This window comes from Aplidium turbinatum, chromosome 13, assembly GCF_918807975.1.
Source record: "Aplidium turbinatum chromosome 13, kaAplTurb1.1, whole genome shotgun sequence".
Lineage (NCBI taxonomy): Eukaryota > Metazoa > Chordata > Ascidiacea > Aplousobranchia > Polyclinidae > Aplidium > Aplidium turbinatum.
This window is the reverse complement of record NC_137484.1, coordinates 878,922-897,500: the sequence shown is the minus strand read 5'-3', so window position 1 is coordinate 897,500 and position 18,579 is coordinate 878,922. Positions and strand designations below refer to the sequence as shown.

The 18,579-nt window shown below is 39.7% G+C and overlaps 1 protein-coding gene across 2 annotated transcripts in view; it reads right to left on the bottom strand.

Moving 5' to 3' along the window:
• Nucleotides 1-18,579, bottom strand: part of LOC145782146 (ATP synthase mitochondrial F1 complex assembly factor 2-like) — an 88,706-nt gene that overhangs the window by 24,457 nt on the left and 45,670 nt on the right. For both annotated transcript variants that reach the window (XM_082593901.1, XM_082593902.1), the window contains exon 6: nucleotides 17,237-17,430. In XM_082593901.1, the coding sequence (XP_082450027.1) occupies nucleotides 17,237-17,430 (194 nt within the window). The remainder of the gene's footprint in view (nucleotides 1-17,236; nucleotides 17,431-18,579) is intronic.

Here is an 18,579-nt window from a genome sequence, read left to right as displayed (position 1 = left end):
GCCGAATCGGACTAGCCGAATAGTAGCAGACCCCTCTCCCCCACCCCTGCATTTTTTTCTGCCGACACCCATGTTTGTGAGGTATTTGGTCATTTATTACAGTTTAATGATTTTTACGCAATTATATTCGCCTACATTAAATTGTAATTCAATGTAGGCGATAATGACACTTCAAAAACAATAGCAACTGAAACAAATGGTGATACAACGTTAGCAGATGTAGAATCAGTGTGTAATAAAAAGATGAACATCAGCGATTTGAGCGATTAATGTTTATCTGAAAACAATTTAATGTCGTTTATTCAGTACTATGTCTTTGCTTCAACAAAAAAGGCAGCGTATATTTAATATATGCGTTCACTTTCACTTACAAATCATTCATTGCAAAAATATTTTACTTGCAAAAACTACCACAGTAACAATTTGAGGTCCAGTTCTAAAGATACAACTATTTTTATTAAAGTAAATATACTTTTACACTTACAGCTTTTGGGTATCTAACACTCTAAAAGTGATGAATTTTCACACTGAGTTTCACAAGCACAGTGAATACTACACTTAAAGCCTTTCTTGGAGCAATCAAAGGATGTGCATAAACGTTTAGCGCTCCTGAAATTTACACCTAATTTCTTTTAGAAAGGTTTTGGGTGCACATTCATTTATCTGGCATTATTGGGACCAGACCAGAAGCTGTTTCCTTGTATTCATAAAAAGTAGGATTCAGCACAGTTTATGACGCCATGTTGACACTTGATGAAGCACACAAAGGCTGTGAAAGTAGCATGCTTGGCTTGTTGGAGGCATTCTTTCAACTGATATATATTTTGGGGATACAGCATAATTGTAGCGCAATAAATTCAAAGTAATGATGAAAAACCCTTGCTTATACAGAATTTGGGCAAACTCTTCTCCAATTCTGGAAATGCCTTTTTTTAAAGCTTCCTTGGTTCCGAAGGCGGCACATTTAGATTTACGTTGCACTTTGTCCAGACCTTTTTAGATTTTGAAAACTTTTACTTTTCCCATTCGGTAAAAGCAGGATGTTGTATCACATCCAGAGAACGCATGGCAAAATAGCAACAATCGGCACATATTTTCTCCGAGAGCAAGCTGAGCTCGACGAATGGAAATTTCCGCGTTAGACGTTTTCATATAAATGCTGTTTCCGCATGGTGCGTGATAAAGCAAAGGATGAGTATATCAGTATCGTCAGCCATCACAGTTACTTGACCATAGGTTTCATATTCTTCCAGCACCTTACGGACGATAACAACATCAGCGCCTCCTTCTCCTTCGGCCTTGTACACTCCACACAGTAATGCCATTACTACTAAGATTATCCGAAAGTATGTTTATAAATTTATGCTTGTTACGTTTATTTGATAAAAACGCGGATTCATTTGTCGGGATGGGTGTGTCTAAGCGAATTGCTACGTCGGGACAAGATGTGTTCAGCTTTCTGCGCTTTTGCTCTACTCCTTGGTTGTTTCAATATCATAATTGTCAAAAACAACGCTGATATTGGTATTTTCCCCACGTAGAAGATATTGAATGAAGATTTCAAGCAAATGTTTCATATTCCCAACTTTTGGCCAGGGAAGTCGGTGAATAAGAGCACAGCCATCAAATACAACCAAAATACAAGATAATCGAGAATTAGTGCACAAAATATCCTCATTTTGCGAGATTATGTATTTGAACAATGCAGATTTCTGAGATTTCCGCATACTTCCGTCATCTGAGAAAAGTGATGGTGGAACATTGTCAAGTTCATACGAAAATATGTTCAGTTCCAGTGGCCCCTGCAAACAGGCTATACAGTGGATCCAGTAATCTGTGAAAGATTTCGGTGGATGACATGTGTGTACATGACTTCACCTCCATATTTTAAGGCTTTTCGCATAACGGCAAATGTACTTGCTTAGTCAGATCTTTTTAGCGAAATCTCTTTCAGCTTCCTTCCACATTTTTGCGAATAATATCGTTGTCAATAATTAAGGCGTTATTCACATTTACACGAGTATCAGCAATAAAGCCTGTTGAAATGTTGTATAAATCTTTTCTATCTGTATGAAATGGGTTGGGCTTTGCAAAAATGACAAACACTTGTTTAAATGTAAACAGTTAAAATGCCTCTTGACAGGTAAATAAATTCGCTAAATTTACCTAAGATACCAAAGAGATGACACTAACAAACTTCCTTGACCAGCAAATCGTTAAAAATACCAACAGACTACTAAGTTACACGCTTGCAAATTTTCGTTGACTTTCGGCGAATCTGGCACTCATTCAATTGCAAAAATAAAACGGCAACACCGCTGTGACGTCACCATAAGTGGGAAGGATACATTCTTTCTCTGTGGTGACTTGGTAGGGTATAGTACGACTACTGCAAAACGTGAATGTGTGGGGCTCTGTTGGTCTAAAGCATGTGCAAAATAAGAATTACCGAAATGAAAAAGTGAACTTATTATTACTATCAGGTTTAGATCAAATAGGTTGAGTTCATTTTTATCAAACAGCATCTCAATTCAATTGAAATTGCAGTTTCGTAGGGTTACAATTTTGATAATTTTTTATTTGTCCTAATCTGGCTATAGCCATTTGCAGTGTAACAACAGTATCTCACAAACAATGAGTTACCCTTAATTTATGGTTGAGACAATGCCTACTAATTGCTGTTTATGTGACAGTGTCACCGTCAGTGACAAAGACCATGTGCTATCTTTTCACGCTTTCCCACAAAACAAGGTGCTGAGAAAAAAATGGTCAAAGTTTTCTTCAAGTGTTCAAAAGTGGGAGGGGCCATACAAGCGGTACACGGCCACTGGGCGATACCCACTTGGGCGAGACCAGGTGGGCGACGGACCGAGTGGGCAACCAGTCAAGTGGGCGACGGACCAAGTAAGTGACAATCAAAGTGGGCGACGGTAGCAAAAGTTTAGCTGTTCGGAACGGTGGTGACTGGTGACATATATAATTTATCTAGTTGCTTTGCGACATCACTGTTTATTGTGAAGCTTAAGAGAAACCCCTCAGAAAACAGACAAACGAATGGCCAAGGAGTGGTTGAAGTCATCGAAGCTTGTCAGTCGTTATAAAGTCGTATTTTCTGTTTTAGATCACAAAATATGACTTTTAATTTTTACTTTAAAATACAATGATTGATTTGTGGAAAGGGGGCAATGAGAGTTCTCAGGCTGAGTTTCACGAAGCATTGGAAGCAACATTTTCATTATTTTTTGTAGTCTAGTAATAGCGCTTGCTGTTTGATGTTAATTCGCATTGTGACATCATCTTGGTACATTATTTTGCAATTTGCGGCGTCACGGTTTATCGTGAAGCTTAAGATAAACCTCTCAGAAAAGAGACAAACGAATAGCCAAAGAGTGGTTGAAGTCAGTTATGAACGCTCCCTAATCGTTATCGAAGCTTGTCAGTCGTTATAAAGTCATATTTTTTGTTTTAGATTATAAAATATGACTTTGAATTTTTACTTTAAAATACAATGATTGAGTTGTGGAAGGGAGGCAATGAGAGTTCTCACGCTGAGTTTCACGAAGCATAGGAAGCAACATTTTTATTATTTTTTGTAGTCTAGTATTAGCGCTTGCTGTTTGATGTTAATTTCCATTGTGACATCATCTTGACACATTATTTTGCAACACACAATCTAGTTCCAAAACAAAACTTCGTTCCTAAACTTTTCATCAAATTTCACAATTTTCAAATTTTTTCACAATCTTCAAATTTCACATTCAAATTTTCATCAAATTTCACAATCCAGTCTCTGAATATTATAAACACTTGCGGTGGGTCACTAGATCAGCCAGTGCCGAGATCTTAACTACTTAAGTGGTTTGGTAGGTACATGCATTAGACATTTGAATTTTTGTAGTGGTTTTCAAGCGAAACAGAAGTTTTTTGTTAGTTGTTCGAGTGTGTTATTATTCAAAATACATGTAAAAACTTACATACGAATCATTAACTACAGAGATTAGCATAAATTTGATGCTCTAAAAAGAAAGTCATATATTTCAAAAAATAAAGTCATATTTTTCAATTTTTAAGTCATAAACAAAATGGTCCTAGTAATGACTGTCAGTCACAATGTGTTCTGTAAACTGCTGATGCAGCTACGCAGCGTCTAGACTAGAGCATTCGAATTAAAAATATCAGTTGACTTTAAGTGCCCAAGTTAAAATTATGACTTAAATGCCTCTTGAGAAGTCCCACATACTCTGTGGTGGATCCTGTCCATTAAAGTTTTATTGGTACTTTCACATACAACATTGTAAATGTAAGTTAGTAGCAAGTCTCTATGAGATATTGGATTTTTCGCGCACATACGATTTCTAGCGTCTAGAACACTAATTGTGCGCTGTTTTTTTTTTCGGTCATTGACCAATTTTTTAACATAATGTCCGAAAAAAATATAGTCAATTCGGTCAAAATGTCCGAAAAAATATATATTCAATTTGGCCGAGTGTTGCAAGGTTGAGTTTCGCTGATGAACTGCTGAAGGGTAATTCTAGATACCATGTTAATCATCCTTGTTTCACTTGCAATTCGCGAATTAGCTCGATGGAAAATACTTATGTTTTTCTTCCGCTAGATCAGGGGTTCCCAACCTTATTCCGATCTCGTACCACTTGGACGCTCTGTACTGCCAAGCATACCACTTCTTGCAGTTCTAACAACTAATTCGATCGAATCATATTTTATTCAGAAGAGTAATTTTGGCCTACTAAAATAACACTAAAGCTCCACAACAAAATTTAAAGAGATTTTTGTTTACTGAGTGTCCACCAATTGGTCGATACGCGGTGTAAATTTGCCAACAGCGCATCAAAAGTCATTTCCGAGCGCACCCAGTCGGTTTCGATTTTTTGACTTGATGTTCATCTAGAATAGGCTTCGGGAAATTTTTTTGTAAACAAATCCAGATAAACAAAATATAAAGTTGTGAAAAAAAAACGGAAGCTACCCGCGTACCACCTGAAAAACCTTAGCATATCACTAGTGGTATGTGTACCACATGTTGGGAACCCCTGCGCTAGATGGTGCGCCGATCAGTAATTGCTCTCCTCAAAAAGGCCTTTGCTCATGTTCGAGTTTTAGATTTGGGGTCTGAAACAGGAAACCCATCGTTTTATGAAGAAAAATGGTTGTTATCAAAAATGTCCGAAAAAGTCTATTTTTATGTCAATTCTTACTCGCCTACAAGCAGTTATGAGTCTTTATAATGGTGCAAGGTGAGGATTCGCATTGTTCTGTCCTCTTTCCTCTAATCTTTGCCGTTGTGATTGAGGTGATTACTAAATGTGTAAAAAAAAATTCATTGATGGAGATATTGCACGCCAATGATTTGGTTTTGTTAAATAATGGAAGATCTGAAAGATAAATTTGAGAAGTGGAAGGAGTCGCTTTAATATAAAGGTATGTGCGCCAACATCAAAAAGACAAAGGTTCTAAAAAGAAGGAAGGGGAAATCACAATGAGCAAAATCGACCCTTGTGGCGTATGTGGAAGAAAAGTGAGGGCAAATTCCACTATCAGTACGAAATGCATTAAGTGGGTGCATCGAAATTGTGCAAAAATGAAGAGGATGATAATTATGAAGATCCAGAGATGGTTTTAAAAGTGAAAGATGCAAGATTGAAGAAAGAGTAGTTGGTCCTGTTGAAAAGCTAAATGACAAAATTGAATCGGTGAATGCCTTTTGCTATCTACAGGGTCATCAATAATTAACTTTACAATTTCAAACTGTACTTAACAAATGGTAGACATTTTTTGAGTAATAAACATATAATATTATTTTCAAATAAATAAGTATTCAAGAAAAACAAGTTTTACTCAATGTGTCCACCATTTGCATCGATAGCAAGTCGGAGACGCTTCGAAAAGGACCTGCAGGAGTCACGAATAACTCTTTGAGGTATTTAGGTCTATTATTTTTTCAGATTAGCCTTCAGCGCTTCCAAACTTTGGTGGTGTTTAGTCGAAACCTTGCTCTCCAGGTAAAACCAGATGCCAAAGTCTACGGGGTTCAGGTCTGGGGATGAAGGAGGCCATTCTTCCTTGGAAATGTAGAACGGCACTTTGGCTGAAAGCCAGTTTTGCATTCTCTTAGCTCCATGTGAAAAGGTAGAATCTTGTTGGAATGACCAATTACATTTTTTGAAGTGCTTCTTTGCCAAAGGCAACAATGAACCCTCAAGAATATAATTTCGATAGTTTTCTTGGTTCAATTTCACTCCTTGGTCCACAAAATTCAATAAACTCCTTCCAAATTCGTTGACTGCGGCCCACACTATCACTGATGCCGCCCCTTGTCTCAGAGTGACTACCCGGCTCCACGTCACCATCTCTTGGCCAAACACGATCATTATAACTGTTAAAATGATGCTGGACATCAAATTTCTTCTCATTGCTGAATACAAGGTTTGGCAGCATGCCTCCTTCAATGCGTGAGAGCAGAATTATACGTCTGGAGAGACGTTTCTCAATGGTATTGGCATTTAGCAACTGTTTCTTCATGTGTTTGAATGGGTCTGCTACTATTCGGTGAGTCCGATTCGACGAGTTCCTAACCTCTAACCCTAACCCCAAACCCCTAACCCTAAAACGGCAATGATAATTAGGCTACGGTACCCGATAATTTAAAAAAAAAAACTGAAAAAATCCCCCGTTAAGGGATCAGACTCACCGAATCGGACTCACCGAATCAGACTCACCGAATCAGACTCACCGAATCGGACTCACCGAATCGGACTCACCGAAACGGGCCATTCCGGTTTGAATGGGCTCATCTTCAAATCCTTCTTGAGAACTGTGAACGTGGTTTCATGGGCCACATTCGCCTCCTTTGCCAGTTTTTGAATTGGATCTCTTGTAACGTTAATTATTGATGACCGTGTAATTACACATTAGCAAAGTCTCCTGATTTTGGAAGTGGTATTATTAGACTTTTTTCCAATTCATCTGGTGCTGTGCTTTGCCTGTTAACAGCATTACATCACTTTAGTAAAAGTTCGTGAATGGCTTGGCCTTTATATTTTATAGCTTTGTTAGTGAGTATTTAATCTGATCCTGGTGATTTGTGGTTACAAAGAGTATTGATAGGTGTCAGCAATTCATGCATTTCGAATATTTCAGTGATAATCGTAGAGGTGTCAGTTGTACAACAGATTAAAGAAGTACTTTGCAGGAAGAAGCATTTTGTTTTCATCTTTTAAAAGTTCTCGACTCCTTCCCTGAACCAAATGTAATGTTTTTATTGTTGCCACCTTTGAATTGTTTTAATGCTTGCAACTGCTGCTGCAACTACTAGCCTAGTACAAGAGTTAGTAGTGATTAGCAATCATGCATAGTGTAGCACTCATTCAAGAGTATTGAGGATTAATGACCAAGGATGAGGATCAGCTCCAGTAGTTTTTTCAAGTTGTACAGCAGATTGTCGGCTCTAGGCATCATTGATTTATGCCTCGCTTAATTTTTTGTTAGCCTTTTGCCGGTGAGAAAGGTGCCTTTTCAAAGGAAGGCAACGACCTTTTGTTATTTGCCGCTTCAGTGTTATGTTAGATGCCGTCAGGACGGCTGTGACTTAAGGTTAATATTTTGATGTTTTATTTGTATTCAAGAAGGTTGATGTGAAACTCTATTTTTAGTCTCAATTTGATAAACAAGAAAGAAAACGATAAAGAAACTTGGTGATGGTGTGAAGTCTGCCAGAACAAGATAGGGAAGCTGAGTAGACAAGCTCCCTGAATGCAGTAAGTGTCCTTCGACAGCCTTTGAGGGACACTCCAGTAGTTACCCTTCAGCCAACCTTTAAGACCCACAGGGTGCGCAACGCACTACATGGTCCAGCAGCTAAATCGGGATTATTTTTGCATAATTTCCTTTTTTATTTCTCCAATCAAGATGAAACTCCAGCAGCTAAATCGGGACCATTTTTCCATAATTTCCTGTTTTATTTCTCTAATTAAAATGAATCTTTCTGCAGATATTTTTATAAAGGTATTTTAAAAGATAGTATATACCGGTAGTAATATTTAGACAAACTTCTTTAAACATGGCAAAATTAACGAAACAAATAACCATATGCGAATTGAGATGTGGTGGGAACACTCCTTCAGATATTATTAAGAGCACTGACTACTCAAAGATGACAGTTTATCGAGTTGTGGCCAAATTTAATGCATAGGGGAAAGTTGAAAGAGACCTCCACGGTAGGGCGTTGCAGATTTACACCATCATCACCAATTTTTTCAATCCCTTGCCAAAAGTTGCGATATGGTCCAACTAGAACACCCATAAAATTTTGGGCCGATTGGCCAACCCTAAAGGGTCCTTTACCCAATATTTATGATTTCCGGGTACGTGCAGGAAGTATTGCTTTCCAAATACTCATATTTTGGCTTAGGAATGACCTAGAGACTTGGTTATAGGCTTAAAACGTTCGCAACTGCCAACTTTGTATTGGCTTGAATAACAACTCTAAGCTCTAGGAGGCTTAGTTTTTACGTTATTTGCGAAAAACTGTATTTTGAGTCAATTTGCCATTTTTTGATAGATTAAATTCAATTTTAGATGATTTTATTCGGAAATACTCAATAAAACACAATTCAAAAGTTACCAAGTCTCGTGGTATAGATTAAGGGTCCACGTCTTTTAGGCGCAGACAGTTAGGCGCCGGTCAAATAGGCGCGCACACTGTGGCGTCTGGATATTTAGGTGCGGAGCACTGTGGCGCCCGTTCATTTAGGTGCCATTCCTAGTAAAGTCTGCAGATTGCATCAGCTTGACAGGTAGGGCAATGCTTTTCACAAAAAATGTTATATTGAACAGAAAAATATGTTGTTTTGTTAATGCGCGTGTGGAGATGAGGTGCGAGACAACGCTCTACTACTTTTGATATTAGTGCATCTCCACAGGACATTTGCTATGCATCCTGAACACAGGTTGCAGCCAGATGGAACCTTACTTAATCTGTTATCTTTCGCAATTGCTTCTACTCGGGATAGATTGGTTGTGCGGCGAGTTCGTATGAGACAACGCTCTACAACATGAATACATTTCTAAAAAGCATATGAACCCTATAGCTACAAGTTGCAAGCATAATTGCCGACTTTGCTCATTATTTGCTCATTATTACGCAACTTTGCTCATTATTACACCTAGTCGGGGTTTTGACGAAAAACTAAGTTACTTTTCACTCAAGCCTACCACCCGCTTGAATATAGGCTACGGTATATTTTTGACTGATGCTTAGTGTACTGTAGTTATTATTTGACTCACTAAAAGTGAACTCAGTCATGTTCGGAAACTTGAATAATTTATTGATAAAGCTTTCGCCGACGCAAACCTGGACTAACAACAAATAAAAGCCGAACACACACATTCAAATACAGTATATTTTTCTGTTCAATGTAACATTTTGTGTGAAAAGAATTATCCTACCTGCCACGCTGATACAATCTGCAGACTTTATTAAAAATAGCACCTAAATGAACGGGCGCCACAGTGCTCCGCACCTAAATATCCAGACGCCACAGTGTGCGCGCCTATTTGACCGGCGCCTAACTGTCTGCGCCTAAAAGACTTGCTCCCTAGATTAACAACTAAGAGTAACTCATTGCATTAATCAGCTTCTTTGTACATCGCTCTCCTCTTCCATTCTTCAGCAAATCCTTCTGACATGTTCTTATACCCTTGACAACTTGGAGCAAATGCTGCCGTTGTTCCTCGGATCTGGTGATCCTATCAAGATGATAATCGGTTAGCATGCCAAGGGCTCTCTCTGCTGAGTCGTTAATTACCTTGATTGAACTAGCCAGAGAGCTTAATGAACATCTCATCTGCTGAACCATCGTGACACCGGTTTAGAAAGGAATGTTGGCTCTAGCCTCTATACCACAGAGTCCAAAAAATTTCCAGGAATCAGGACCCACAAAGCTTTTCAGTCGTACTGAACTGAAATTCTTAGTGATTGGCATATCCTGTGAGGCTGATGGTGTCTTCCCTTTATACCGGACAAGCTCCTTCGCCATCTCAGCCTTGTCTTTCTTGCCCGTGGTGTCGCTGAACAAGGCTAGTATAGCCAACCGTTCAGTTCACCCAGATACCACAAATGTGCTTGGAGTTTTTGCTGAGATGCATGCAGTTGGGTGTCCTTAACTGCTTTGGATGCTCTCTCAAAAAGCTTTAGCAGGTTCAAGTCTAGAGCAGGTGCTGAAGCGGCATTAGGACAGTTCTTCTTCGTCGTATGAGCTTTCTTCCGGACTATATTAGGGCATGAGGTTATCAGCCACTCGACAGTCTCATCATCCAGGGCCTTCAGTCCAAGCGTTCCATGTGGTGGTTGATGGATTGGGCAGTCATGGACGACATGGTCTACTGTTTGATCTGTGGCACCACACTCGCATCCCAGTGAGGGAGCCAGGCCCCATCTGCACATGTCTGAACAAAAGCGACCGACGCCGGTTTGTAGGCGGTTAAGCTGGACCCACGCAAGTCTTGCGAGGGACATTCCCGGAGGGTGCGGATCGACGTCGGGTAGGAAATCACGGAGTCGGGAGGTGTTGTTTTGCCACTCCGTGTTCCATGTGTAGTTCGTCAAGTGTGCCGCACTTATTTCAAGATCTTCAACGTTGTTCAGAAGCTGTCGTGCGGCGGGCGCAAATGGGCATCTTGATTTCAGTCGCTGCTGTTCTCCAGGTAGGCGCTGGAATGTACTGTGGAAGAGGTGGTCCGGGTCCAGTGTGCGACGAGCAAGGGAAATCATGGCTCCTTTACGGCGAAGCTCAGCAGGTTGGATGCCTGCAAGGATGGGAAGGCATTCCGTTGGAGTGGGATGCAGGCATCCAGTTACAGTACGTAATGCGTCGTTGATGGCGGTGTCACTGTGGCGGGTGTGAGAGCTGCGGCACCACACTGGTGCGCAGTACTCGGCGGTAGAATGGACGAAGGCCAAGGTAGCTGTGCGAAGGGTTTTTGCGCCAGCTCCCCAGCCGGAACCCGCCTCAAAAGTGCAACGCGCGCAGATAGTTTTTTGCGCAGTGACTCCAGGTGTCGTCGGTACGTGAGTGACCTGTCCAGGGTTACGCCGAGGTAAGTGGGTTCGGTGCAGTATGGCAGGCGTTCGTCATCGGTGGTAATGTTGATCTCACGTTTTGCTTCCTTGTTGTTTAGATGGAAGGCCGCCGACACTGTCTTTGCCTTGCTGAGCTGTAGCTTCCATTTCTGGAGATATGTCAATATAGTTGACATGTCCTGGCTTAGGTTCCTCTCCATTGACTGCCAATCTCCGGCTGGATGTAGGAGAGCCAGGTCGTCTGCGTAAGCAATGCTTACTAAGCATACTTCCTGGAGATGGTGTCAGGCAGGTCATAGATGTAAGTGTTAAAGAGGAGGGGGGCCAGGACAGAGCCCTGTGGGACGCCGTTCCTGAGTCGACGTAGTCTACTACGTCGGCCGCTACCGGTGGAAAGAGTAAAGCTGCGGTTTGGCACAAGTTCCATAATCATATGGACCATGTGCCTGTCAGGACAGTTAAACCAATAACACACATAAAACAGAACAAGGAAGACACCTAAGGATTCTACCATCTAGAGAGTATCCAAATCCAAGACATTAGTTAGCTGCTCTTTGAAGAGGGCTATCTTAAGGGTGTAGATTATTGCAGCCATCATTCATTCATTCATAGCTTGTCACGCCAGTGTCGGAGCCAGGTAAGAGCATTGTTTGTGATGTTTTTGAGGTCGTTGTCATCACATGAAGGGCTGAGGGGGCAGTTGGTGAGGATGTGCTTCATCGTCTGATTATCTAGGCCGCAATCACACATAGGGTCAGGAGTCATATTCCATCGGAAAAAGTTGCTTTTATTTCTCCCTACTCCGCAGCAGGCTCTATTTAGGCAGCACCACTCTCTTCTCTCAAGGGTGGGAGTTTGTTGAAGACTTTCGGAAGGACTTAGGATGGCAGGATGTTGTGTCCTATCGGGCTCAGAGGTCCACATTTCTAATCGTGCAGCTGCCGCGCTTGTGTGTTCCAATGGGCCGACTTTGATGAAGCTCTTGCGTGACTTGGGTCTTGTTGGAATACGTTTGTGTTCATAGAGAGGGTGGCGTTGGTCGGATATTTGTTTTACTCTTTCCTTTTTTGTAGCGACTTCTCTTCGGATATGAGGTGGAGCTATAGTTGCTAAGATATAGAGATCGGAGATTGGTGTTGGACGTAGTGTGCCAGTTATGATTCTACATGCTTGGTTTAATTCGGAGTCAATTACTTTAGTGTGGCTTGACCTAGCCCATATGACCTTGACCTAGCGTCCAAGCCCATAGGGGATCATGTTGAGAGCCTTCACGTGGCAATCCCCGTTAATCCTTTACATGAGACTAATCTCAACACCCCACTCCAGTTACTGCCGGAGAGAGCACATTTAGGGTGGTAAAAGGATAGACCCTCGGCCCCTGCAGCCATCCATCTCGCATGATGGTGTTCCCCTGGAGCATAGATGTTGATAGCCTTCTCTCCATCTTCAACAGTACCACCAAGATAGAACAGTGACAGCTGAGCCATTTCCTTGTAATCCTCACTAAAAAAATGCTGTTTAAGAAGATCACCGAGAAACTCAACTGTTGAGGCTTGAAGTCCTGTTAGAAATCTCCCATTGATACTTGCAATTGAGTAGTTGGAAGTAACTGTCGACCAAGCAGCTGCAAGGGCAAACGAAGCAGCTTTCGTTTGGTGACTCTGTTGGTCCATAGATGCATCTGCAAGCAGCACCACACACCAGCTCAGTAACATGATGTCGGCAGGCTAGTTGGAGCAACTTGTGACCGAAAAGTTTCTCAAGTCTAATAACTATTCCTGTGATGTATCCTGCGTTTGTACTAGTGGTGTCAAATACCAGCCCAATGATCATCATATGATCGATGTTCAGCTTCTTGAGGGTATCCACCATCACGTTGGTAATGGATTCAGCATCACCGCCAGAAACTGGTGGGATTCCTGAAACACATTCAATTATATAATCAAAAAACTAATTATATTATTGTTTATAAGTTGTTATTGAAAATGAAAAGAGCTCTACAAAAATAGGCTACCAATAAAGTAGACTTACCAAGTAAAACCTCATCGCCCTCCTGCTCTAAAAATATAGCCACCTTCTCCTCTGATTTACCGATGTGTGTCAAGCTCTTGAGATGTTTCCCATCCCAGTGCAGAGTACAACCTCCAGTTAGCTTTTCCAAATTGCTTTTCAGGAATTTCGTCCCAGCTTTGGTTCTAGTTTTATTTCTCCTTCGTTTTGATATAGCTGCAGAAAAAGTAATCTCATCTAGATCCCCACCTTTGTCCTTGTGAGCGACTGCAAAAAGCTCAGTTAAACCTCTTGACGAGATCTTGTGCTTGTCTGCTACTACACAAACACCTGGAGAGAATGATTTACCACACAAACACCTGGAGTGAAGACTTACCAGCTCGAGATTCTCGCGATCTCGTTGTAATGGGATTGTATTCATCATCATCATTTGAAAACTCTGGTTCAGTCTCTACTGGATTGGGGTCATCCGGCTCGATAATCTCAACACGACTGTGAGATGGTCCACGCTGTTTCAGTGCTGTAGCTTGTTCCCTTTCGGCTTTCCTCATCAGTCTCCGTTTATATTCAGTATCTAGGCAGCCAACAGTCCCGTCACGGGTTGTCTTCATGTTCTCGAGAAACTGTCTGTCTCCTTCTTTTCTGGGATCAGTAGGCTACTGTCTTCAAGTAGCTTCTCATAGTCAGGACTCACTGCCCAAAATGTTTTATTGAATTCTTCCAAGAAAGCAACGCTTTTTGTTTGCTGCTGTACAGTAATCTTCTTTCTTTGAAAATAATGCGTCTTCCACTTATTGTTTAGAGCTTCGGTAGAGAGTTTGTCTTGTTGAACCATAGATTCAACTTATTGTTAAGCTTCACAATCATTGAAATAACGTTCTTCAATGTTTTTGTAGCAATATGAGTCCTCGCCCACCATTCAACAACTTGTTCTGCTGTTTGTTTGTAGGCATCGCTGAGAGACTGTGAAGATGTTCCGTTAGAATCAGCCTGGAGAACGTTATGAGTCCTGTTAAATTTGCGAAATACATTTTTTACAGTTGGAGGATTTGACCCGAGGAATGGACGTCAATCATCAAGGAGCCAAATCTTCTTTCTTAGATCCATTTCGAACAAAAGCACGTTGAACAAGCTGTTGAGCAAGCACGCTGACCAGTAGCCTACTTTCAAAACAGAATATACACTAACAAACCTAAATTGTTATTTTATTGACTGTTTTCGAAATCATCTAAAATTTAATTTAATTTATCGAAAAATTGAAAATTGACGGCAAATTGGCTCAAAATACAGTTTTCGCAAATAACATAAAAACTAAGCCTCCTAGAGCTTAGAGTTGTTATTCAAGCCAATACAAAGTTGGCAGTTGCGAACGTTTTAAGCCTATAACCAAGTCTCCAGGTCATTCCTACGCCAAAATATTAGTATTTGGAAAGCAATACTTCCTGCACGTACCCGGAAATCATAAATATGGGGAGAAGGACCCTTTAGGGTTGGCCAATTGGCCCAAAATTTTATGGGTGTTCTAGTTGGACCATATCGCAACTTTTGGCTAGAGATTGAAAAAATTGGTGATGATTTAATTGGATTAGAAGTAAATTTGCAACGCCCTACTCCACAGCCCTGAAAAGGGTCGAAAGTGAACAAAAATTTTTCTGGAGAGGCTAAATAAGCAGACCAGCTAAAATAAGTCAATAAAAGCAGACCCAACACAGTCGATGACAAAACTGGCCAAAAGACGCCATGTCAGTCACAGAACCTTCAGTAGAGTAGTCAATGAAGACCTTGGGATGAAGTGAATGTGAAAACATGTCCCAACCTCCTCACTGCCCACTTAAGATCAATCAAGGTTGAAAGATGTCCAAAGCTTGTTAATCATTTTAAGAATAAAGGAGGACATGTTCGCATTTTTTGTCGATGTGAAAAAGTTTGTTGTGGACAAGGTTGCAAATCGTCAGAACACACAAGTTATTGCCCGTGACTTCATGGTTTCGCCGGAGAATATCCAAAATTATCGAAGCAAAGGGCAATCATATTGAATAATTGTGTTGAATAGATTGCAAGGTTGCATAGCAAATTACACACTCTCGATTTTTTGATAGCTTCTAGTATAAATATGAGTAATCCATGACTTATGCACAGCGTTATTTTTTGGCCCTACAGAAAAATGAGGGGGCTTGAGCTATCCCTAACCCAGTGCTTCCATTTTTACAAAGCTAGATTACCACTTGTATTACCACATTTGTCCTCAGATTACCACATTTTTTACTGTGATTTTTTACCCGATCTTAACCGTATTTCGACTTACTTTTACATTAACACAGTGGCTATTTTTACCCACTTGTTGCCATAGTTACTATCAGGTGTTGTCAGAGTTAGGATTAAAGTTAGTAAGGGTTAAGGTAAGACTTAGGAATAAGGTTAGGGTTTTGATCTTTACCCAGAACTAAAAATTTTCTAAAATGCAAGTTTTTGTTTTCAACAGCTTTAAACTTTTCTCAAATTACGACAGAATTCCTTATCCGGCAACTCTATTATTTGGTTATATTTACACTATATAGTGTAAAATAAGGCCTAAAACAACTACTCAGTTCATTAACAGAACGTCCGAAATAAGAAAGCAAAGTACCAGTAGCTAAGCCAGGAATTTTGAAAGGGGGGGTTTTAACGGCCGCCGGGCTTCGGCCGCCGGCCTCTTCGCCAAAGGCGACACCCAGCGGCGAGGGGTCTGGGGGGCCTCCCCAGAAAATTTTGAAAAATTACTTTAAATTTGGTGCATTCTGAGAGCATTTTCAACAAAACTGTGAGTATAAATATTCCTGTAAAATGGTGCTGTCTGGTGGCATAGCAAAAGAATAAGATCATGTTTTCTTGGGCATTTTTCGGTAATAAAGCTAAGTCTCTATGTTTTCTTGTTGGTAATTCCTGGCTGAGATATTTGAATGTTTAGGATTCGAAAAACTCGCTCTTTTAATGCAGTTTCGTTTAAAATTAGGCAAACTTTGTTTTAGAGGCATAAAGACTGAAAGCATCATTCTCAATATCGTGACGTCACACGCGTGCCAAAGGGGGGTTGTAACCCCCCCCCCTGGCTACGCCACTGCAAAGTACTGTACTTGACACCGCAGCTAGAATCTGAAAGACATATTGACTATGAATATGATCACATGGTCACCCTACCTTCAAAGTCAAAAGTCAGGACGCATTCCAAAATCAAACCGAAAACAACGGAACATGCTAGTCACATGCTATTATAAGTAGTTTTTTGCATATCTGTTCGATTTTGGAGGACAACAGTTTTAATGCTCTTATTTATTGATAGTATTTTATGTCAATTTTTCAAAATTTATAATTTCCACATTTTGGCAACATTTCAACACAAAATTTCCATATTACCACATTTTTACCACAAATTTTTCATTACCACATTTTTACCACAAGCATGATGAAAATTCCACAATTGTGGTAATTACCACAAAAGTGGAAGCGCTGCCCTAACCATAAATACTTTATAAAATTATTGTACATGTGATATTTTTCCCCAAATGGAACAGATTAAACACCAACCACATAAAAATTTAAGGATCATAAATATATATAATTGAGTGTAAATTTAACACAACTTTTTAATGTGTAGGCCCAATTATTGATGGTACATAAAACATCTATCCTATCAAACATTTAAAGCCATACAGTTTGTGGCCAAAACAGGCTGTTCACATAAACCGTAAATCTCAAAAAGTCTAGTTTCAAAAAATTGCCATCACTGGTAATGTCACATGAAATATTAATCACATACAAATTTACAACTTACATGAAAACCAAACCCCGTAAAAGTAAAAAACCAAGCTCATGACCGGGTTGCCTACTTTAACACAAAAAATAAAACACAACTAGACTTGGATAAATATACAAAAGTTACTTTATCAACTTTCAAAAATTACCACGCCCATAAAGACGTTGTTCAAATGCCATGATACTATTCACTATTAAGACATATGTGATATGTGCTTTTATTTTCTAAAAGCAATATAAATTTTCTGACACGTTCCCCGAGAGCTTCATAAGATACGTACTTAAATAGCTTTAAACGATCTTCACTAGGGTCTAATAAATACAGTAAAAACATACCAATGACAGTTTGATAATTGAATGAGAGTAAGTGCCTTGAGAGAACAGATATGGTTTGTGGAGGAACAACAGGCATTTCAAAACCCATTGAAGGTTTAATGGAGACAGAAAACTTATGGCAAAACCAATCAATAAACGGACACCATGTTTCATTTTGCATTTTCACCAAACTCACAGGATGGAGGGCATGACATCTGCATGAAGCACAAAATATTTTATTTCATTAGGTATTATAATATGCAAGACAGGCTGGGCCAGGACTCAAGATAAAATAATCTACAATTGTTACCTTGATAAAGATAAGATTTGAAAAATAAATGTGCATGCAGGCATCCATAAGTCATACCTAGGGCTCGCAAAAGTCAAAAATTTTTAAGGACCTCGTCTGTCCACGAATCAAAGAATAATGTTGTTTTCACCAATCAGGGGCTGTTTCTATTAAGAAGTTTATAAGGTCAAAATAAAGTGAAAATTTGTCAAATTATGGATTTTGACAAACTTTTTGTGTTTCTTGAGAAATTTTTGTCAAAATTCTCGTAGAAGCATTGTAAATCATGAACTGCTACACAATTAAACCATATTAACCCATACAAGTAAGAAATATGTCACAATTCCCACTTGGATCAGCAGTAACTCTTACCGCAAATTGTCCATTGTTTATTCATTATTACGTGTTTAAATAATTCTTACGTAACACTTCCTCTTCACAAACGTGGTCTTTTCGAAGATCAACAGTTTAAATTTTAGAAATAGCTTACTGACATTTTGTAATACAAAAATGCCTAAGCAAGCTAAATCGTCTTCAGCAAAAGTTTGACGGATTTGCCGAGATTTTCCTGATGAATTTAATGCAACTCCCGGGGGTGATTTAAGACCTGTGCAATTTTGCGAGTTTATAGTGAAGTGCGATAAAAAGTATTTTGTTGAAAGCCACAGGAAAAGTAAACGCCATCAAGCTGGATGGCAGCGGCAATCATCGCAATAAAGGCAAACTTTTATTGAACAAGCCCTTTTTATTGATCACGTTTGGGTCTGAAATCGACAAAATATTATGTTTGCGTAACTGGTATCAATTCAAGAAAGAACTGTGGCCTCTACGAATAAGCAAAGGTCAAAATAAAGTCAAAATTTGATAAAAATAAAGTCAATTTTTTTTTTAGGTCAAGATAAAAATGACCCTAGTCATAACCTATTTCATCTGTAAGTAATAACCTATAGATCACTGGACAGCACACAAAATTTAGTAAAATGCTCATTATGTGTTTTTGATAGGCTTCACATTAATAGGAATGTTGAAAGATGATCGCTTGAAGCATTTGAACCATTGAAGCAGCAAAACTCAA